This window comes from Pteropus medius, unplaced genomic scaffold (genome assembly GCF_902729225.1).
Source record: "Pteropus medius unplaced genomic scaffold, Ma_sr-lr_union100, whole genome shotgun sequence".
NCBI lineage: Eukaryota > Metazoa > Chordata > Mammalia > Chiroptera > Pteropodidae > Pteropus > Pteropus medius.
This window is the reverse complement of record NW_024349796.1, coordinates 348,388-371,248: the sequence shown is the minus strand read 5'-3', so window position 1 is coordinate 371,248 and position 22,861 is coordinate 348,388. Positions and strand designations below refer to the sequence as shown.

The 22,861-nt window shown below is 38.4% G+C and overlaps 1 protein-coding gene across 4 annotated transcripts in view; it reads left to right on the top strand.

Annotated features, from left to right (window-relative positions):
• The window catches only part of GREM2 (gremlin 2, DAN family BMP antagonist), a 133,983-nt gene extending 111,122 nt beyond the window's left edge, over positions 1–22,861 (top strand). For all 4 annotated transcript variants that reach the window (XM_039883193.1, XM_039883194.1, XM_039883195.1 and 1 more), the window contains one exon: positions 21,009–22,861. In XM_039883193.1, the coding sequence (XP_039739127.1) occupies positions 21,009–21,516 (508 nt within the window). In that variant the 3' untranslated portion in view covers positions 21,517–22,861. The remainder of the gene's footprint in view (positions 1–21,008) is intronic.

The following is a 22,861-nucleotide window of genomic DNA, read 5'->3' as shown; positions in this document are numbered from 1 at the left end:
CATATTTGAGAAGGTTTTTGCTTCACCTAGATTGTTAAAAAATATTTCTGTGCTTTTTCTGATATGCTTGCCTTTTAGTTCAATCTTAGCTCCATGGAGACTTTATACTGGTGTCATAGGAGCTGTGGACTCAACTCCATATTTTACAGATGACTTTTCATTGTCCCAGCACCATTTATTGTATAACCTATCATTCCTCACTTATGTAAAATGACACAATAATACTTCCTAAATATGTACTTGAGTCTTTTTTCCAAACTTTCAGTTCTGTCTCAAAAACAAATCAAAAGACAATGAACTAGATAAAAAATAATTGCAACACTTATCACAAAGGGTTTACTACATAAAGAGCTCCTAAAAGTCAAATAAAATGAGTAATGGATATAAACAGACATTTCATAAATGAGGATATAGGTTTAAGCAAATGAAATGCTTCTTAATGTCTCTCTTAATGTAGTGATGAAAATTAAAAGAACACTGAGACCATTTTTAACCTATGAGATTAGCAAAAATCCAAATTTTGTAAGAATATACAGTTACTGAGAATATAGATTAATGTGGCCTCTAAAGAGAGCTGTTTAGAAATACCTATAAAATTGCAAATATACATAACCTTGACCTAAGAATTTATATTAAGAATTTATAATAAAGGTGAAATTACATTTATTGAAATGCCCCACGTGTAAGATTTTTCATCGCCACCCTGCATGTAATGGCAAATAATACAGAAAAAAAAAATCTAAAGGATTATTAATAAGTTACTGGTTAAATACATTCTTACAATACATTTAATTAATGAGTTGTGATGCAGCTCCCCAAAATAGTAGGAACTCTTTTTATGTACTGTTATGGAGTTTTTCTAGATTTATGGTTAAATCTCTCCCCAAAGAACATTTGGGAATGTCTGGGTAACATTTTTGGTGTCCCAACTGGGAAGGGGCATAGGGAGAGAAAGTATGCTACTGGTAACTAATGAGTAGAAGCCAGGGATGTTACTAAATATCCTATAATACGCATGACAACACCCCTACAGTATATATAGAATTATGCAAGTCTAAAATGTTAACAGTGCCCAAGTTGAAAAACTGCTCTAGAATAATGACCAGAAACTGATGGTATTACATGCCTATTGGGCTGAGGGACAGGGATGGGTAGACACTTTTCAGGAACAGGCATTTTATTTTGTAATTGTTGAATCGTGTACCTGTATCTATTCAAAAATAAATAGATAGCATGTTTCCTTTTTTAAAGAGTCGTTGTTGACTTTTCAATAAAAAAGTCTTTAGGAGGGGCAAAGAAAAATCTTTGATTTTACCTGTTCACTATATTTCTTTCCTTATGGCTCCTTGATCTTTTGAAAAGCTCAAGGACATATATATTGATTGTTTCTGTGTAGATGGAGTGTTCTCTCCTGGAAAGGTACTCCAAACAACAGAGTAAAGTAAAAGAAAGAAGTTGCAATATACTGTATCTGACCAAACAGGCTTTGGTCTTAGCAAACACTAGAGAAAATTAAAATCTAAATTATTAGAAGTTACAAATGTGTAAGTCAATGTTTTCTCAGGAGCAAGGACAAACATTCCTATGAAAGGTAACTGATAGTGTAGGGGTGCCTTTCAGTTAGAACTCCTGACAATGGTGACTTTAAAGGTCTAAGGACCTCTAAAGATTGCTCTAGAATCATTTCGTAAATCTATAAATTTTTATTATTAGTGGCTCCTGCTCCATGTCGACACTAGATCTTGACTGAAAGGTGGTAAAATTGTATTTACTAAACGCTACCTTGATTATCACTGTTCCGAAGCCACTTTACCAAGGCAAAGTGTTCAACAGAGTCTTGATGTGCCAGAAATCTAATTTGATGTGATTGAGGCAGGACTCTGGCCTGTCTTATTCATGGCTTTCCCTGGCAAAGACGTTCTAAGGGTCTGTGCTTTCTATTTACTCTTTTATTTTCATTTCACTGCTTTCTCAATCTTTTTCTCCCTCTTTCAAAATTTTCTGAAAAATTTCAATGATTGTTTTAGGTTTAAACTTATATTCAGAAATACACATTGTAAAAGAATACATCACATATGTAAACACCAACATATATTAAATATTGGAGTCCTCAACATAGAAAGAGTTATCCATTTTAAGCACGATATGAGGGACTTGAGGAAAGCTCTCCACTATGTATAGATAATAATCTAACGGATGTCATTAACACCTCATATCCCACCATTTATATTTCCTTGAGGATACTTACTGCCTTTTCCTGTTTTGTGTTTAAAATACATAAAAAATAAGAGACTACAGGCAAGAGCATACAAATGTCTTTTTTATGAACATTTATAAGCTTTTCCATCACTCACAAGGCAAAACAGGAAAATATGAAGCCTTTGTAACTTAGAGCAGAAGAATTAGAATAGAATAGGGGACTCAAAGATGAGATTTAATGGGATCAAAAACAAATTTTACACAAAATATATTGAGTTCATTTTGGTACTTTATTCTACCTTTTCTGCTTTCCAAAAAATATGATGGATAACATACTGAACCAGATCGATAGTTCTGAGCTAAACTTGGCCCCCAAAATGACTTTCGTGTCCACTAATACAAAATATTAGACAAAATATATATGAAAAAATGTAATTCCTGCCCTCAATGAATTTATAATCTAGATGGAAAAAGAACACTCTCATGAATCATCTGATTTATAGCAGTTCCTTAAAGCAGCTTATCTGTAAGCAGAGTCTACACTACTCACTGCCCGAGTCTCATTCAGCTGTCACAGGTAGATATTTGACCTACTATATTCTGTAGCTTTGATACTTGTGTTTGAAGGAGAACAGACAAGAGGATCACTAGGGCCCAACCCAACTGTGATACATAATTCCCACACTCAGAGACTTTAAGAACAAATTAGGGAAATTAAATCTAAGGAAAATGTAAAAATAGTGATGAGTTGCACCTCTCCCCTCAGAGAGAGAGAGAACATGAGATTGGGATACACTCAAAACAATTTTTTTTCAAAATATTTCCCAGAATATACTAGAAAAACACCTAGAATTAATTTCAGGAGACTATGAGAAAAAGATTGAGGAAGAATCTTAATCTCTTATCAATCCAAATATGGCTTCAAATTTTAAAAATATAAGTGTTAAATGAATACCATATATGCTAATATCCAGTTTACCTTAATCTAGAGTTCAAAAATAGATATAGAAACTTCGTATAATTAACTTTAGTTGGTTTACCAATTAGAATAAAGCAATTTTATTTTTGGAAAATGATGGTCATAAAAGCTAAGTCTTCTTACTGAAAATAATAAGCATGAGAAAATAAAGATAGTCACTAAGAGAGAAAAGGAGAGAAAAAAATGAAGACGCTAGAGGAAAGTTGTTATAGAAGAATCAGTCCAAACAGTGACTAGCAAAGAACCATTATTATGGGCAGGGAGAGAAAAAATACCAATTACAATTATACCCCAATCCAAGAGTATTTAGTGCATGAGCAAATAGCTCTATATACATCACTAACCATTGGTTTTCCTTAAACTAAGATGTGAAACATACATTTGGAAAAATTAAGGGGTGATTTTTCAACTTCCAAAGATATCTGCTTTTTAAAAGAAACTATTGCAAGATTCCTTCATATAGTTATGAGCTTTTAGCTTAGTATGATTAAAATGAATCAATTCCTAACATTTGGCTTCCACAAAGACTTATTATCTCTTGAAGATGGCAATCAGGTTTGTTCCTTTCCAAAAATTAGGAAACTTAAAAAGCAACACACCATCAACAACAACAAGTTATTGCACTCTGAAAACTCACAAGAACACTGGTCTTTAGAATTAACTGGCATTCTGTCAAGAAATAAATTTTGGAAATAAAAATGTGCTGTCTTTCGGAAAGACAATCTGTACTCTGAGAGTTTTTGTTTTCCAAGTAGTGGTGCTCAATAGTGCCAAGCCATGCATGGAATTTTTTACCCAAAACTTCTTTTGACCAAAAGCACAAATTTAGGGGCAGGATCACTGTGAAATTTGTTGCCACAAAGAGGGATGTTTCTTTTTCCAAGGTGGATGTTTCTGAATGAGATATAATTCTTTGATCAAAACAAATTTTCAAATGGAGTTAGCTATTATGAAGTCATCTACATGACAAATCCAGAAATTTGTAGGCTTCAATTGTCAACACTGCTCTTCAGACGTAGGAAGAATAAATAATTAAAAAGTGAAAAAAGGGGAGAACATATTTTTCTCCACATAGTGTAAACTTAGGGTATACTTCCTGTTCAGAATTTTCATCCAAAAAAGCAAGTACATTTAGCAAAGAAATTATTAATTTTTGCCTTTTGCAAGAGACTTTATTATTCCTCTCCAACTGATGACAGAATTTAATAGATGTTAATATTTCAAAACAGTTTTTGCTTCTGCACCAGCATCTCTGTGTTCCCTTGTTCTTCCAAGAATATATATTCCTTTGCAAAGCACGAGCAGGTCAATTACAGCCTGTATTAATTGAGAAAGTTTGACATCTTTAGATATGTGAAAACCAATGCTATGACTTATATGAAAGGAGTTTAATGGGCATGAGTTACAGGAATTATGCAATTTTGTTTTTACCGTGAAAGCAAAGAGAAATAACATTGATGACAAAAACTGCTGCTTTGTAAGGTATTACCTTTACTATCCTGGCTTCTCTGAAATGCCTTTCATTGATGTCACACAGGATTTGAGTTTTTGAAAGTTAGGGGATTAGGTAGTGGGGACAGAGTATATGGTACGATACTTAGTGGAAATCCCTATGAAGTATTTTCTTCCCAGATGACCCCAAATGTATTTTTAAGTTTTCCTCACCGATGCTCTTCTGATACTACTATTCCAAGAAAAAAAAAAAAGTCTAATGAAATCCCCAAGGAGGGGAAGTAAGCTTAAGGAATAACATAATAATAAAATCACCAATATGCATTTGATGCTTCATTTTGATAAAGAGAAAACAGTCTAGATTTTCATTATCAAACATATTAATTGATTATGCAGTTGCTGATAATTGCGAATTTGCAGATTTGACCTGGGAATACACTGCAGTTTCTAAAATCTTGCTCTGAAGAGTCAGAGTTGGAGCGAACTCAGTGACCTTGCTTCCAAACCAAACTTCTCAGAAGCTCACGGAGCATACTGGGCCTGGAGCAGGGGGCACTGCATGGGAGGTCTGCCATCGAAGCTTAGATCTTTCTTGTTAGAAGAAAGATCCATGATTTCAGTGGCTGAGATCTAGAAACCTTTAGGAGCCAGAAGAGTCATCACCTAGTAATTTAGCATCAACTCTGTGGTTTAGTGGTGGTTCTTTTCATGTTTAAGAGGGGGAATTGTTCAAACAATATAGTTGGTTTGAAATACATCCAGGACCAATGCAAACACCAAGTGGGCTGCCCAGAAACCACATATTGTTTCCTTCAGACAAAAGATAATGATGCACTAATGAGTTTTACCCTTTATTTCCCTCTCTGGAACACAGCCTCAGGAAGAAAACCCACAAAACAAAATTGTTAGTCCCAAAATTTACAATATTTTGCAATGACCCCTATCCTTTTTTCTTTAAGTGCTAGTACTAGTGTTGTTAAGTATTTGTGTTGTTTAACTCATAAATTCCAACCTCATATAATCTCAGAAGTGCCCTCCCAGAGAGAGAAAGGAAATGAGTAAATGAGGAAAAATAATAAAAGCCTTGCTGATATAGGGTACCTCCAAGAAACTTAAAGCACTTCTGAGATATTATCTAATTCTACTCATTAAAGGGGGGGAGGGAAGTAATAGAGATTAATATTTTAAGTTATAGAGAGGGAGAGGCAAAAAGAAGTTGGACTAATGGGTCTCTTTAGGAAAGAGCTTTTTATAAATCATCAAAACCGAGTAGAGAAAAAGTTAAAATTCAATTGATCAGACTTGTGAGAATATGATGGTGTCGAGGACTTATACAATTCACTGGAATCATTTGTTGTTGTTTCATTGAAGCTTAATGGCACACACATTCCTCGCACTGAAATTATCCACAATCCTTTCATAACCTCACAATGTGCACCCCTCCCTATTCCAGCTACCATCTCCTTTCTATGTCCTCATGCACAGCAATCTCTTAAAGCTGTTGCCTGTAGTTACTGTCTCTGCTTCCTCACCTCCCGTTCTCTCCTCATCACTATTGAATGTGGCTTCCTTGTTAAACATCTCCATTGAAATTGCTCTTGTTAAGTTGACAGTGGCCTAAATATTACCAAATCCATGGGCCCTTTTTCCCTCATCACCTACTTCATCTCAGTGGCATTCCAAAGCATTGATCACTCCTTTCTTGAAACACCCGCTTCCCTTGACTTATGTGACACCAGGCCTTCTTCATTCACCTTAATCACCTTTGGCTGTTCCTTTTTTGTCTTCTTTGCTGGTTCCTCCTTCACTGCATGACCTTGTAAGGCTGGAGGGCCCCAGAGCTGTTTCTTAGATGTTTCTCTCCATCCTCATGAGATCTATCAAGTACTACTTTGTACTTCAAGAATTCTAAGTTTTTAAGACATAAAATTAGGTCATGTATTTTGCTGCTTTAAACCCTGTGCTGGCTTCTCACTAAACACAATAAAGTCACTTCATCACAGTCCATAAGTCATACATGATCTGGTCCCTACCTACCTCAACCCTTTCCACTGACACTGTCCTTCTAGCTCACTATGCTCTAGCCACATGGGCCTTTCTCTTCTAAGAACGTGACAACTTGTTCTCATCTCAGTTCATTCCTATGCTGGTTGTTCCCTCTTCCCTGAAATCACAGTATAACTTCTTGTTATTCAGGTCTCAGGTTGTATACCTTCCTCAGGGAGGCCCTCCTTACCCATTCAATCTAATGACATCCTAGCCTAAGTCACTCTCTCTCCTGTCATCCTGGTTTATGTTCTTCATAGCATTTCTTGCTATCTAAAAATATCTTTGTTTTGCACCACTTGTTAGTTTATTATTTATGCACCTTCACTAGAATATAACTTCCTTAAGGGGCAGGACCACATCTACTATATCTCTTGTTCTTGTGGCCTACAACAGTACCTGGGAAGTTCACAACTAGTATTTGTTGAGAATGAATGAATTTATGTCCAGGTGAAAATGCTGCAGTGGAGCATCTTAATGGTGAGTTCGGGCAGAGTAGCTGGGATTATAAAGAATATTAAACTTCTACTAATATCAGAGCCTTAGTTTTTTGAACAGTAACTTAAAAATTTTCAATAAATTCTATCAACAAAATGAACTATGAATATATTTTACATGAAAACTTTATATGAAATGATTCTTAAGACATTTCTTTGTATACACTGCTTAAAACATTAAAACAAGTAGTATCTTAGATGTATCGCTTTTTAAATCAATGTGTCAGAGAAGTGAGAAATGCATTGCAATTAGCAAGGAGCAAAGTAATTGCATTTAATTATTAAAAATACATATCATTAACACACTCTGCCCATAAGTTATGTAACAAGAAAGCTCATGTATGAAAAAACTCAGAGTCATCTAGAAGGCTTACAGATTGCTGGGCCCTAAAGCCCCTCATCTAATCCCTAAAGTTTCTGATTCAGTAGATCTGGGAGTGGAAGTGGGAGGAAAAATTTGCATTTCTAATGAATTTCCAGGTGATGTTGATGCTGCTTGTCAGGGTGCCACATTTCAAGAATCTCTGATCAATATTAATCAACAATTAATTGTGATGAGGGAAAGGGCCTTAATCATAGGAATATAGAAGGAAATTTCAGTCACAATTTCCAGAATTATTCTATTTGCCTGTTAGTAAGTTATCTAGGAAAATCACTTTCTAAATATTTTATATTAATGTATATCTGTTGGCCCACTTGATGTCAAAATTTTCCTTATTACTAAGTATTTGACATATAATGTTCACATCAGTATTACTTACAAAGTTGAAAACTGGACACGACCTAACACATATGTATTAGAAGATTATATGGTCACTGTAAATTACTTCTATTTCTCTTTAATGTTTTCTGAATTCTCAGAATTTTCTACAAATAGCAAGCAGTATTTTTGTAACCAAAACTAAATTATTATTTTAAAGATATAAGGGTTATTTTTAAAAAAGAAAAGCAAGTTAACTTGGATCATACATAGTGCTACTTTCCACCCAAGGCAGATGTCTCTTTTACATGCTTGAAGAATAATCACAAAACCTTCATTTATATATTTTCTTCTCTGAAAAGGGCTTAATGTGCTATGAATCAATCACACAGTTTTTTTAGTTTTTGAGAACAATATTTGATTTTTATTGATTTATGGTTAAATTGAATTTTGTCATAAATAGGTTTTATATTAATTCCTCTTTTTTATTGAGAAAAAATTCACATAACATAAAACTATCCATTTTAAAGGGTACAATTCAATAGCATTTAGTACATTCACAAAGTTGTGCAACCACTAGCTCAATGTAGATCCAAAACATCTTAATTGCACCCAAAGGAAGTCTTGTCTCCATTAAGAAACAGGTCTCTGTCCCTCCCCCGACTCCCAGACTCTGACTGCCGCCAATCTGTGCTCAGTCTCTGTGGATTTTTTACATGTTCTAAATACCATTCACTTTTAAAGAGCTACAGCTGTTATTTAAAAAAATCGTATTGGGGTTCCCCTGGCTCCCCGGCTCACTGGCCCCAGCCTACTCTGGAGTAGCCCAGAAAGGGCTTCATTGTGGCTTTCACATGACAGCCTTTCAAATATTTGACTGCAAGTCTCAGAAACTATGCCCCTTCGACACTTTACCACTATTCCATCTCAAGTGCCTTTGCCAAATACCTATGATTTTCTTTGTGTTAAATATCTTCAATTCCTTATATGGCCCCTTTCTTCATAATAGATACCTGCTATGGATCCTCTTGACCTTGTAAACTCTCAATCTGTGTTGCCTAAAAGAGACCCAAACTCCATGACCTGGAAGGAGAGAGGGGCAGGCAGCTCATGAAAATCGGATGATCTGGTTCCTGGGCAGGAACCTCCTGTCACTGTGGGCCAGGTGCCTGGTTCAGATGCCTGGTTCAGACTCTCTCCTCGGGCCCTATACAGGGATGTCTTCTCTCCACATTGCTCTCCATGGAGCTGCAGAAGCCACAACACATAGGCTTGTGAAGGAAGGCATCCTAAGTGGAAACACACATCACCATTACCTGAAAATAATCTCCCTCACATCTTCCTGTCACAAACCATTGAACTCATCTACTCTAAACATAGGGACTTGCTCAAAGAAAAAAGATTAGCCTCTGGTCCTTATTAATGAGGATATAATTAATGAAGTTTGCCCTCATCAGTGGACCAGAGTCCAGATCATTATATTATAAACAAATAATTTAGATTGTGTTTAGGAAGTGCTTATTAAAAATGCTATTTCTCAGGTTCTAGCCCAAACCTTAAAATCAGATTTTCTGCTTTTAGTCCTAGGATCTACATTTTTAACACATGCCCAGGTATGTCTAATTTATAATGAAGTTTAAAGACCACTTATTAAAGAAAAAGAGTCCTGTATTGATTTTTTAAATACAAATAATAGATATTATTCATAGAACTTGCTCTATAGAAAAATGTGCCATGCTTATGTTTGAAAATAGTATGCTAGAAAATTTTGATAAGCTTGGCTTAAGGTATAACTGGTTTTGTTTGATGTTAACAAGAAACATTCCCTACAAATACTTCAAAAGTTTTGTAGAAGTCTTTTTTATTTACATTATTTATAATTAGGCTGATCCGAGGAAAGATGTAAACAGAGAGTTATAAAAAGCAGAATGGACACCAAACATATCATGGGCACATGTGCACTCAGTAAATATTTGCTGCATGAATGGTACACTTAAATTTGCTTTATTTTCCAAATAAAAGGCAAAGGAATGATCTCTACCTCCCAGGCTTTTCCCTTCTCAAATATCAGTTGTACTCTGGCTCTTTGAATACTAGCAAATACAACATTTGTAATTTCTTTAAAATATTAGCTATTTATTCATTTATTCAATAAGTATTGATTAGTCATCTATGCTGGACCAGGACCTGTGCTGAGCTGCAAAGATATATGGTGGTGATTAAAACAGATGTGGTCTCTACTCTGATGGCATTTTCCTTTGTAGAGGAGTAGTAAGTTAGGTATTTTGGCAGATGAATGATTTTCAAACCAAGGGAAATCTCAGAAAAAGTTTAGAAATGTCAAGCCCAGACATCCACTCAGCACTTGCCTCATGATTGGCCTTTCAGGGTGATATTATTGGGTTACTCGTGTTGTGGTTCGGAAAGTAATTTCTATCCTCTCCAGTTATTCCATTTACCTCACTCAGAGTGAATCAAATATTTGGAAAGCTTGATGAATTATGGTTTATCAGCACATTTCAAAGCATAATAAACATGACTCATTACACATTATCTTTACCCCTTTCCCTCTGTAATCTCGTTCCCACCCCAGCGTGTCTCTGAAAGTCCTCCAGCCAGGATTGCCTCCATCGATCCCGTGTTTCGGCCTTTACCTCACCTGACTTATGACAACCTTGGCTATTCTGCCTGTCTCTGGCCACTTGTGTAGATTTCTGTTTCTTGCCTCCTCGAAAAGCTTGTGTCCCCAGAGTTCCACCCTCGGTCCCTTAACTTCTCCTCTTAACTCTACCTCAGAGTGATCTTACTGTCCCCAGATAAGAGAAATCACTTCAGAGTCACCCTCTGAGGCCCATCATCTACCAGCATCTTTCTTTACTTGTGCCCGAGGGTCTCGCCTGCTGCCAAACAGCTCTTCCTCATTTATTCTCTGCTGTGGTGAATGCCAGCCAGCTCCAGCCTCATCCTCGTCTTCTTCATCCTAATGTCCATTCAATCACTTCAACATGTTAAAGTCCAAATATCTAAAATGTTTATGTCCTTATTACTCCACATTAGTTTAGGCCCACATCCTTTCGTTCATGAATTACTCAAATAACCAATTAACTAGTCTCCTACGCACAGGGTTAATGTCTTGTTTACTTATCTCATTCCTGGCATGAAGTCAATGTCTTATTCATCTTTGTATCCCAAGCCCTAGTAAAGTTCATGGAATATATAGAATGAATGATTAAATCAATTAATGCTTACATCATTAGTAAAAGTGCTGTGTATTATAGGCTCATACATAGAGACTGTTTTTGGTATTACTATTCATTTTAAATAGGTTTTCAACACTTTTTAAAAAACTTTTTCCATGACTCCATGTTCATTGGTATGTTTTAAGTCTCTTGGTTGTCTCTAGTTATATTTGTTTTCTTTGGTCAAGAGCCCTGAATTTGCCCTCCAATTTGTCTGAATTCAGCATTGGTTGTCAATAGTATCTGGCTTGAATAAACCAGAGTACATAGGACTTAACACCAAACGAACCGGACTTCTTATTTCAATTAAATTACTTAATATGGGACTTTCCAGATCTCTATGGACCCATTAGCCAACAGAGTGTTTTGAAAAACTGTCAGGAAAGAAAGGTTGCAGAATTTGAGAGACATAAGTATACAAATAGGAGAGAAACAAAGCCTGAGGTCTTTCTTCATAATGTTAACTTGCAGCCATAAAATTTTTGTGTATAAAATAATTCAAGGATGGATTATTCTTTTTGCCCAATATCATTAACACAATTCTCATGCTTAGAAATAATAATATGATAGAATAGTATACTTCAATATTTAATGTGCTATTCTCTAAACATTTTTAGTTCTCAATCTATATAACCTCTCACAGACTTTTTAATTGACATCTAAAATTTGCTGTGGATATGACAAAATATAAATAATTTTGCAAATTGATGTTTTAAAATAAAATAGTTTCAATACTCTTTTTTAATGTCTCCAGGGGAATCTAAATATCATAGTAGCTAAATACTATGGATATTTTATGCCCACTATTATACAGTTTTAAAAATACACATAGAAATAATTCTTTAAAGAAAAATTTACATTTTCTCTTGAATTCATATTTACTCTAGTCCTGCCCATAAAACTTTCCCAGCTCTCCCTTATTTTTCACTCTTTCATTTCTGTGACAAAGAATATGCATATGTTTTCATTTTAACTCTGTTGCCATAAAACTTTAAGTATTTAAATTTTTCCTCTGGACCGATTACTCATTAAATAGTATTTGGTCAAAATACTATAAAAATGTTACAAATTAGTAAGCAGTTATTAAATACAAAATGTAAATGTCAATTATTTACCTCTGTTAAAAAGATGACCTATACATGGAGATTTTTGTTTGTTGTTTATAAATGGATACTACTTGTTACCAGGAAGAGACAAGATTCAGCAGAGATTTTCTTCTGTGTGAGTATGAGTATGTGTGTGTGAGAGTGCGTGTGTATGTGCGTGTGAGTGCGTTTGTGTGTATACATGCATGTGTGTGTCTATGACTATATTATGTATACAATATATAGTAAGGAAAGATGTTCTTTGTCATCTTTCATCTTAACTACTCCAGCAACTCTTCTTGGTAAATGATCTTCAAACTGACATAGGTCCTGGGAGTTATGGAAGACTTTCCAAAGGTTGTGTGATTAAGGGTAGTTTTGGAGGAATCGGTATTCAAGTCCTCAGCCTCCATTTGTTCCTTCTCTTCTAAGAGACCTTCCCGGGAAGGTATCTACAATGGGACAAGCAGATTCTCCTTTCCTGACTCAGTTTTCTCTCATATTGCTCCCATCCTATCTACTTTTACTGTGGGTATTGCCCAAGGTGTAACAAAGGCTCCAGGGCACCAACTAAAAGGAGAATTCTAAATATTGGTGTTCTCACAAAAAGCAAAAGACTAATAAATAAATCTTTGTACAAGTTAGGTTATTTCCAATAATTTGCTTTAAATCGAGGATCTAATTAAATTGTCAGATGACGTATCAACAAAAATAAATTTTTGATCACTGTATGATTTTTCACAGTTAGAAAAATTTTAAGAAATCGAGACATTTATTGCTATTAAAAACATATTTCTATGATAATCTGTTTATGTGAACATATTTCCTTAGTATATGGTTAATTCATAATCAAGCATTTGATTGCTTTTCATTTTTCTATCCTGCAAAGATTTGACTTTCATCTCATACTTGCGCCCTGATGGTGGCTGCCATATCTTCAGTCATAAAACCCTTGCATAACCACAACCAAAATCAGAACAATAACGACTCCTGACACCTCTCCTTCTCCCGAGGCTGTCCCTCACATCTTAGCAGTTACAGTATATCCTTGTCTATACCTAAATCAATTGCTCCCAAGGAGAGTGGAATAGCTCATTGTCCTGGACCAATCAACTGTCTACTCTGTAGTATGTAGAAGGGCCTGTAAAGATTTGGACTCCAATACCTGAATGAAATTATGTTTCTTTTAGCAAGAAGTAATGGGGACATCGGCTCTTAGATATTAACAGGGTCTGCATGCCTCTCAGCTCTCTGGTTTTGGTGAAAGGATAAATGTTGTGCTGTTCATTGGGATATGAACTGTCAGAAGAGGAGGTGAGTGAGAAAACAGGATGAAATTTGGAACATATAGAATATGGGATGCCTGCGGGACATTTAGGGAATGCTTAGTAGCCAGTTAGGTTTAGGGTCCTGGGAGTCATGAGCAGATAGCTAGTGGCTGAAGTCAGGCACAAATAAAATTCTTAGTAAGAATGTAAGGAATGAGAAAACAAGGTTATGAAAAATATCTTTGGGGAACACCAATCTTTTAGAGAAAGACAGAAAAAGAAAAAAATAGGAAAAGAGACAGAAAGAGTGAAGAGAGAAAAAGGAAAAAAAAATTCTTTGGTCATGAATTCCAGAGGAAGTAAAAAGGGGGCACACAGTTTTGTCAAGCTTTACTGTGTGTTCTGCCACCTATCCTACGCACTATCGTACAAGTAGTTTGAAGTAGAGAATGAACAGGAAGAGTTGATGGAGTATATAGGCAGGATTTTTCGTTTGTTTGTTTTGTTTGTTTGTTTTTGTTTTGTTTTGTTTTTTTGCTCAAGGCATTCTAGACAAGCCTCTTTAATTTTCATGTACACATATACAGAAAATCTATACCCTGCTCTCAGGGAGGTGGGAGGCTGCCGTTCTCAAAGCTCTCCCTGAACTCACAAGGCTGCCCCAGGAGAGGGTGATGAAAGGGATTGCAGAGGGCTGAGCCACTGCAGCATGATGGGGCCTTTGAGCAACATCCTAAAATCTTAATTTGAAAACCAAACCAAACAAAACAAAAGGTTTAGCCAAATGGCTGCAGACAACATCATTGGCTATAAAATCCTTAATGGATCGCTCATAATTTCTTCCTTTCAAATAAAACTCTTGGTCCTTTTTACTGAGAGACTTTAGCCTATGACTTGATTTCAGAGCTACATTCTTTACAACAGCAACATGAAACAGGGGGCGTCAAGTTGCATTAACACCATTTTACAGAGGGGAACCCAGAGAACCCAGGAAGTGAGTCATACTGGGCTGAGAGATGGGCAGCTCTGGTCTCAGAAACCATGTGTGTTCTCACCCCCATTTCCCAAGTGGTCCTGCTCTGGAGAAAAGCTACCACGTATATATAATCTTACAGATTTGACAGAGCTTTCCCATCCATTTTTTTAACTCGACTTAATGCTTTGCTGCCATCCTGCCTCAGTGTTACATTTCCCAGACTGAGTTTATCCTAACAATCTTTTTCAAAGATCAAGAACTCTGATTACAACAAATTCCTAAATGATACTCTTGCTAACCAGAAGTCGAAGTAAGTAAGGATAGAATCACTTTTTTGGTTGAAAACATTTTTTTTAATATAATTTTTTCAGATGAAAATAAACTTCTCTTGAAACAAAATGATAGTCAATGTCCCTTGGAAAAGTAAATGAATCCCTTTACATTTCATACTGAGTCACATGGGATGCCTTGATTATACTGCTTTAAAATTGCAAGCTACTTCCTATTCTTCTCATGACAGTTCAGAAGATTTATAGTTAGTACTTATTATCCTTCCTTTCCAACATTTTAGTTTCTTTCTTTAACTTAGAATAAGCTGCAGTCATTCTTTTTCAGCATACAACAACTGCATATGAGCTTGGTATAATCAGAGAGATGAAAGTAAAGTAATGATAATAATATATCATATCAAAATTTCCAGATAGGCAAAAGGTAATACATTTGGTAACACAAAGAGTTAGCAAGTATGTGCAACAGCAGGGACTCACATGTTACCCAGGGGAGAGAACACTGGTAGAAGCTCTTGGAAAGTAACTTGGCAAAACTTAGTTAAGCTCAAGTTGTACATATGCTGGGACCCAGCATCCCACTTCTTGGTGTCTCCTCTAGAAGCACTAACAGCTGGTCATAAATAAACACAAAAATGTTTAGTGCAACACTACTCGCAATAGTGAAAATGCAGAATCAACTGTCTCTCGGTATGACGAATGCATAAACTGTGTTTTAATATTCATTAGTGACGATGAATAGACTCCTAAAAATATCTATATGTATAAAATCTCAAGTACTTATTTTTGAATTAAACATTTTCAAAAGAAGAATGCTGTGCTATCTATCTAAAGGTCAAATACACACGCACAAACACATGCTAATAAACAATACATAAGCAGTAAAAGTGGAAAAGCATCAAAGAAATGACATTTACCAACTGTAGGATGTTGTTTATCCCAGCGAGGGTAGGAGAAGGATGGGAGGGTGGAATTTTAGCCGTATCTATGTTGTTTTATTTCTTTTAAAATAAAGACGAGAAATGTTAATATTGTTTTAATCTTGGTGGTAGGTACAAAGGGTCTGTTATATGTTCTCTCTTGCTCTATGTTTGAAATGTTTCACGGTTAGAAATTTTAAAATTCAAAGCTACTTTTCTAGCAAAAGAGCCCAAAGCTAAAGGGAAGACAATGACTGGATTGGATAGGAAAAGTTTGGAGCAGAATTTGGCAAAATTTTTCTGTGAAAGGCCAGATAGTAAATATTTTTGACTTGATGGGCAGTATGGTCTGTCTCCACTACTCACTAGTCCTTGCAGCACAGAAGCAGCCACAGACAAGAGGTAGGTGAGTAGGCATGGCTGTGTTCAGTAGTCTTCAAGAACAAAAACAACTTCAGGTTGGTTTTAGCGTGTAGGACATAGCTTGCCACAGATTATAGTTGCTCAAGGTAAGTGGCTTCGGCAGACAACCTATCTTTCGCTAAAAGAATGATCCAGGGGCAAAGGAACATTTGTATCTAGCTGGGGAGCTAAACTCTACCCTCCCAGCCCAAGAATCCAAGTCACGAATGAAATATCTCTAGTTGTTGAGGTTCTAGTAGTAAAACTCATAAAAATAATCTCTGAATTCTAACATTGTTGGGGGGAGACAGAGGATTGGAGGTTTTTTTTTTTTAATTTAATTTGATTCTGTTTTTACTTGGGCTGTGGGAACAAGTCTATCCTAGGTTCAGCCCTGGGGTACATCCCTTCAATCTTCCAAGGATGCCCTAGAATTCTTAGGTCACAGAAAATGTTTGAGCCCCACCCCATTCACCACTCATGAACAGCCCAGCACCGCTTGATCTGACCTCTAAAACTCAGCAAGGTCACTTGAAGTGAGTTCATCAGCTTAGCTGCACCCTAGACCTTTGCTCATGTACATAGATCTTTTGGCCAGGATGGTTCAGCACTGCTGTCTCCTTTCCTAGAAATTAGCTCCTATTGTAGAATCCCTTGACACTTCTCAGAAAGGCTGATAGAAAGTGCCAGTTATTCTATAGTTACCTAAATACTAGACTTTTTTGGACTAGCTCTGCCCTCGTTCTGGTATCTACAAAGGCCAGGACATTCAGTTAAGAAGAAGGCGCCAACACAAGCTCTCTCTTTGAACAACCCAGTCTGCTTAGCCCATCAGCAACTACAGTCCTGGCAACCCTCATAAGTTCACAACATTGTTAGGCCACAAAGATCATTCATAAAACCAACAGGATTTATTTACAAGGTTTTTTTTTGGTTTTTTTTTTTTTTTTTTTTTTTCTGATACAAGCCAAACACCAGATATGAGGGCAGGAAGAAGAATCTTTGTGCTGTCCTTACTGGCAGGTGTGGCAGAATTCCTGAGAGGTTAATTGTATGCCAGTCATTTCTCTGAGTAGCAAAGTGGTTCAGGACATAGCAGGACTCTGTAGTGCTAAATTCAGGTCCTGGTGGGGCCACCGACATGTGTCTGCATGGGTGGTTGGAGAACCAAAGAAAGCGGCATGCACATTCTCTCCCCAGATGAGCCCCACCCAACGAAGGGTCAATTGACTATGTGCTGTGAGCAAGAGCTGGCTCAATTGCTTTAGTATCCTTGAAGCAAAGAGGATTCAGCCTAACGGTCACCACTGCAAAATACCTCTTGCTTTCTTACATGTTCTGACATTGAGACTCCAGAATATTGGCAATCTTACCGTTGCTGTGTGTGAAAGAGAAAAGAAATAAGATGTGGGAAGGAAAGAGAGAGGAGCCTGGCAGTCGCCTAGCTTTAATCAGCCTCCTCTCCAGGTCCTGAAAATGGGAAGTTTGCTTTTCTTCTTAGGTTCTTATGAGGCATAACTTCTAAGCGTGATTGCCAGATGTTTTGAAAATGTTTGAAATGCATGCTGTTAATCACCATATCTAATACTGTCAACTCTTAAGAGCTTTTGCCCCAAATCAATCTGAACATGTTTTAGCTCTGTTCTCCCTGATGACAACTAGGACCTGTGAGTGAAAGCACACATTTTTGAGCCTATCGAAGATGCACATGAAGCGGATACTAGAACGAGGAGTTGAGGACCAGGCTGAGTCTGAAAATCTTTCCTGGCTGGGACTTGCAAATTTTTGGTTGTGTTTGCTCAGAACATTAATAATTTCAGAAATTATTAAAATGGAACCAACATATTTTATTTTTAAGAGACTACTGAGATCACAAATCATTCTGCAAATATAAAATAAGTTGTGTAAGCTGAGCAAGTCTCATACTCGATGCTTGCCATGAGCCTGCTGGAAGTGTGGCCATTTTTATACGACACTGCATGTGTGGAAATAAGGAGGCATGAGAACAACTCTTTAAAAACTCGGTCTTAAAATTGCAATAATTGTATTGGACAAAATGTTTCTACACAAGAAAAAAGAAAACCATCTCTCTTTTTTTTTTCCCTCCTTCTGATCTTAATTGTTTTACTTTCCTTGTCCATGTCACTTACGTTGACCTGGCTCCTGCACTTTGGGCAGTGTCATCATCTGGAGGATCTTAAGAGATGCCTTCTACGCAGAAGCTTTTTAGTTTGTATCATTTTAGTAATCCATGTCACCCCAAAAATAGTTTAAAAAGGGGGATGCTTTCTAAGCATCTCCTGCTCCCTCTCCGGGAAGAGCTGATGCTCTTTCCTCGCTCCTTCACTACCCTCTGGGGCGCCGTGAAATCGCCTGGAGCACTTCTTTAAGATACAGATCTCAAACTCTGCCCCAGCTCTGCCGATTCAGACGTTTTGGGGTAGAACTCAGGAATGTACATTCTAAAACATCCCAGGTGATTCAGACATTATTGGTTCCAGGATCGCTACCAGGAGAGCCTGTGCCATTGTTTCTGTGTAACTGTCACATTGTCATTTGCATGCCTTTATCTTCTCAATTACAAGCTCGTTGAAGGCACGGAAACAAATGGTAATCCTATTTCATTCAACACATATCTGAGTTCCTCTCATGAACCAGACACTGTTCTGAACGCAGGTGCTACAGCAATGAACACAACAGGTAGTCTTCTCTCTTGGACCTTACGTGCCAGTGGGGGAGTCAGACAATACAAAAAGAAGAAAAAATATCATTAAATACTGTCTTATAACGTGTGAAGTGTCATGGAGTAAAACAAAGCAGGGAAGGAGACCGTGAATGCCAGGGCTGTGGGAAATTGCCCACTAAGGCCTAACTAGTAGGTGATAATTGAGCAAAGACTTGAAGACTGCATGGGAGAAGGCCATGCACTGGAGGCCATACTATTCTGGGGGAAAGGCAATGTAAGGCTCTAGAGCAGAAGAATGCTGAGTGCACTCTAGAAACAGAAAGCTGGCAAGGAGGTGAGAGTCGCTGAGAAGGCCCTGCGGGAACAGGGTGAGGAGGGCAGATCTTGCAAGGGTTCACGTGACACTGGAAGAACTCTGTCTCTGGGGAGTTACTGGAATTCACAAGGCTTATCATAGTGCTTGCTATAGATTAAATACTCAACAAATACTTGATGACTAAAGGAATCACCTGCTGGTGACATGCAAAAGACTCTTGTGGCTTAAACATAGACTAATAACAGTGACACGGGGAAATAGCTTAGCTTAGATGTTTTTATGCTGCACATTACATCTCCAGAATTTATTTATCTTATAACGGAAAGTTTGTACCTTTTGACCTCCTATCATGCTATCTGTCTAGCTTAGATATTTCAACGCAAATATTTTTATTTTTTAACAAAGAGGCAACTATATTCTCCTGGAGCCAAGATGCATACTCAAATATACCAGCGGTGTGATCTTGGAAATTTATGCACCCTCTCAATGCATAAATTTTCTCATTCATAAAATGGGGGAAATAATACCTATTTCGTAGAACACTGATAATTGTTTATACATGAAAGTAAGAGTGTCTGATGTTTCAAGCACCAATAAATATTAACTATTATCATTAGCATGAATATGTTTAAATCTGTAATAATTTAAGAAGTTTAATATATTTAATATTAAAATTTAGTCATTATATATGCTTATGCATATACCTGCCATTTTGGGTTGCACATGCTAAAGGAATGAGCGTCTCATGTACTTCCACAGAGACGGGGTGTGTAAATGTGAGTATGATGGTGATGGCGATGGTGACAAGAGTGGAAATGAGAGTTCCACTTGTAAAAGGAAGTAACACCTGTCTCATAGAACACAACAGCGAACATCCAGCACCTTTTGAGGAGTACTGCTGTTCCTCAATGCTATTAATGAAAGTACAACAATGAAAACTATGACTTAAACTCGAAAGAAGTCCATGTCAGTCAGACTTTGGTTTGCTTTCTACAAGACGTGGTTTAGAGTAAGAATAGTTTCTCTCTAGTCCGACCATCAAGTATTTGCTGGACCGAGTCATGGACCAAGTCATTCATCCATGTGGGTCACCATCACGTCGGCCTAAGGCAGTTTTCATACAGCCATGGACACATCTTAATTCATACCTGGGTAGTGGTTTCCCATGCAAGAATCTAGTTCATGACTCATTTGAGTTATTTGAATATCTTTGTGCAGATGTTAAATGTTATTTATTATTTGTTAACAATTAACAGAGGCACAAAGTGCAAATATTAATTTTCCTAATCTATGTCCATTTCTAACTTCTACACTCATTTTTAAGAGACTTGTGAACCATGTTCACCTTTCCTTTGCTTTTTATTAATTTTCCTGATCATATCCACATCTAATGCTTAATTTTGATGGCTCTGGAGGCAGATGCCTGACTCTAAATCCTGGGCCTTTACTTAGTAACTGTGCAGCCTCAGGCAAATTCCTCAACGTCTGTGGGTCTCAGTTTCCTTCACCATAAAGTGGGGATAATAAATAATGTCATCTGAAAGCTGCTTTGAGGATCAAATGAGCTATACATGTAAAGCACTTAGGACAGCAATTGGCATGCACCGAAACACAGGAAATGTTGGATGTTAACTATCCCTGATATTCGGGCAAACTGGCCTGAGCCAATTTTGACAGCCTTTGCTTTGCTATTCTATTCTAGTTATTCAACGTATGGATGTTTTCTGTTCTGTCCACCTCCTTGCCTTCGAGCAGTATTCAGGACAGCGTCATTGCTGTCTGTAAGTTTGCTGTTTAACCATTTCTAATCTCCAGCTGCCCCTGGGCATCCAGCATCCAGCCTCGCCCCACCTGACCGCAGCTCCTCCTAAGAAAACTATAAAACGTTAAAAGGGAAACGATGTCACACGCGATCACCCGTCCCAACCAACCCCTCTAATTCTTTTCTCATTGCAGGATGTTCTGGAAGCTTTTCCTGTCCTTGCTGCTGGTGGCGGTGCTGGTGAAGGTGGGGGATGCGCGGAAGAACCGGCCCGCGGGCGCCATCCCGTCGCCTTACAAGGACGGCAGCAGTAACACCTCGGAGAGATGGCAGCACCAAATCAAAGAGGTGCTGGCCTCCAGCCAGGAGGCCCTGGTGGTCACCGAGCGCAAGTACCTCAAGAGTGACTGGTGCAAGACGCAGCCGCTGCGGCAGACGGTGGGCGAGGAGGGCTGCCGCAGCCGCACGGTGCTCAACCGCTTCTGCTACGGCCAGTGCAACTCCTTCTACATCCCGCGGCACGTGAAGAAGGAGGAGGAGTCCTTCCAGTCCTGCGCCTTCTGCAAGCCCCAGCGCGTCACCTCGGTCCTTGTGGAGCTCGAATGCCCCGGGCTGGACCCTCCCTTCCGACTCAAAAAAATCCAGAAGGTGAAGCAGTGCCGGTGCATGTCCGTGAACCTGAGCGACTCAGACAAGCAATGAGCGCCCCGGGCAGGACACGACCCCGCTCCGCGCGCGCTGCCCCTGTCCCTGGCCTCCGGTCACCCGCACGCTGCCTGCTGCGCCCCCTCAGCCCCCGGCAGCGAGCACGTTTCTTGGAGCTGATGGTGTCCCCGTCACAGTCGCGAACCGCAAGTGGAACTTTGCTGATGTTCTTGACGGACCCCGGGCTTCACCTGTGCCTCCCAAACCAGGCTGTTTCAGGCCCGAAGGAAGATGCTGGAAAAGCACCACACACCACCCAGCCGTCGGAGAGGAATCTCAGGTGACGCACTGTGAAGCCCGCACTGATGTTTCCACCATGTGGAAAGGCATCTCCTGGCCTCGTCCTGCACTCCAGCTAGCCCCCCGCCTCCGCGAAGTGAAGGACGCATCAGTCTTCTGAGCACCCCGCACCCCTCTGCTGCTGGGCGTGTACCTCTGGCGGGAGCTTTCCCTGCAGGGGAGCCGGGGCTGACCTCTCGCTGCTGTGCTGCGGATTCGGACACGGTCTGTGATGAAGCTGTCGGGTTCTCCTAATCTGATCCCAAGAAGAGAACTTAGGCCACTTGGGTCACGAAGTGGGCTTCCCTGGGGACTTATTTGCTCACAGCAAGCCACGTTATCACCCTCAGCCACCACCACCCCTTCGCCCTCACTTCCTCCACCCGTTTATGTACTAAAGATGAACTCTGGTGTGCATGCTGTTATCGCTGCAATTAGAATATTATTACACACAAAGGTCTCCATATTAACGCTGGTTTTGTAATTGACCTATGTTGTAAAGAGCTGTTAGAAAGTATTATAGACCTATCCATGTATTGTTTCACTTGTTTTGACTCTGGCTTTGCAGCAGCGTTCTGAATAAGGACCAGAGCAGGGGATGATGGCCCCAAAGGTGTGTTACTTAGAATGAAAGCCTGGTGGCAGCTCACTGTTTTGTACCTGTATTCTTAGCCTGGGAAGGGAGACGCGCGGAGTTGCGATTTTACATCGAATAGTATTTCGTTGAAGATAGTAAGGCATTGCAGCTCATTGTAGGAACAGGTTGGGATGGATGGGCCTAGGGAGGGGGATTCACCAAGAAGTTGTTAACCTGAAACTCAAAAGCCTCTTTAATATTTAACATGCGCACGTGGAGCGAGAAGCATACTATTTCGCTGCCATGACACTAAGCAAAAACTATTTCCTGTTAAGAGAGAAATATTTAAAAATATAAGGAGTCGAGTCACTTTGTGGTGTAGGAGAAAATAAAAGTTGAAATATATTGAATAAAAATCTAGTTGAAATGACCTACAGAAAGAAATGAGCTTCCTTTTCAAAGAATGGACTAAAAAAAAAAAAAAAA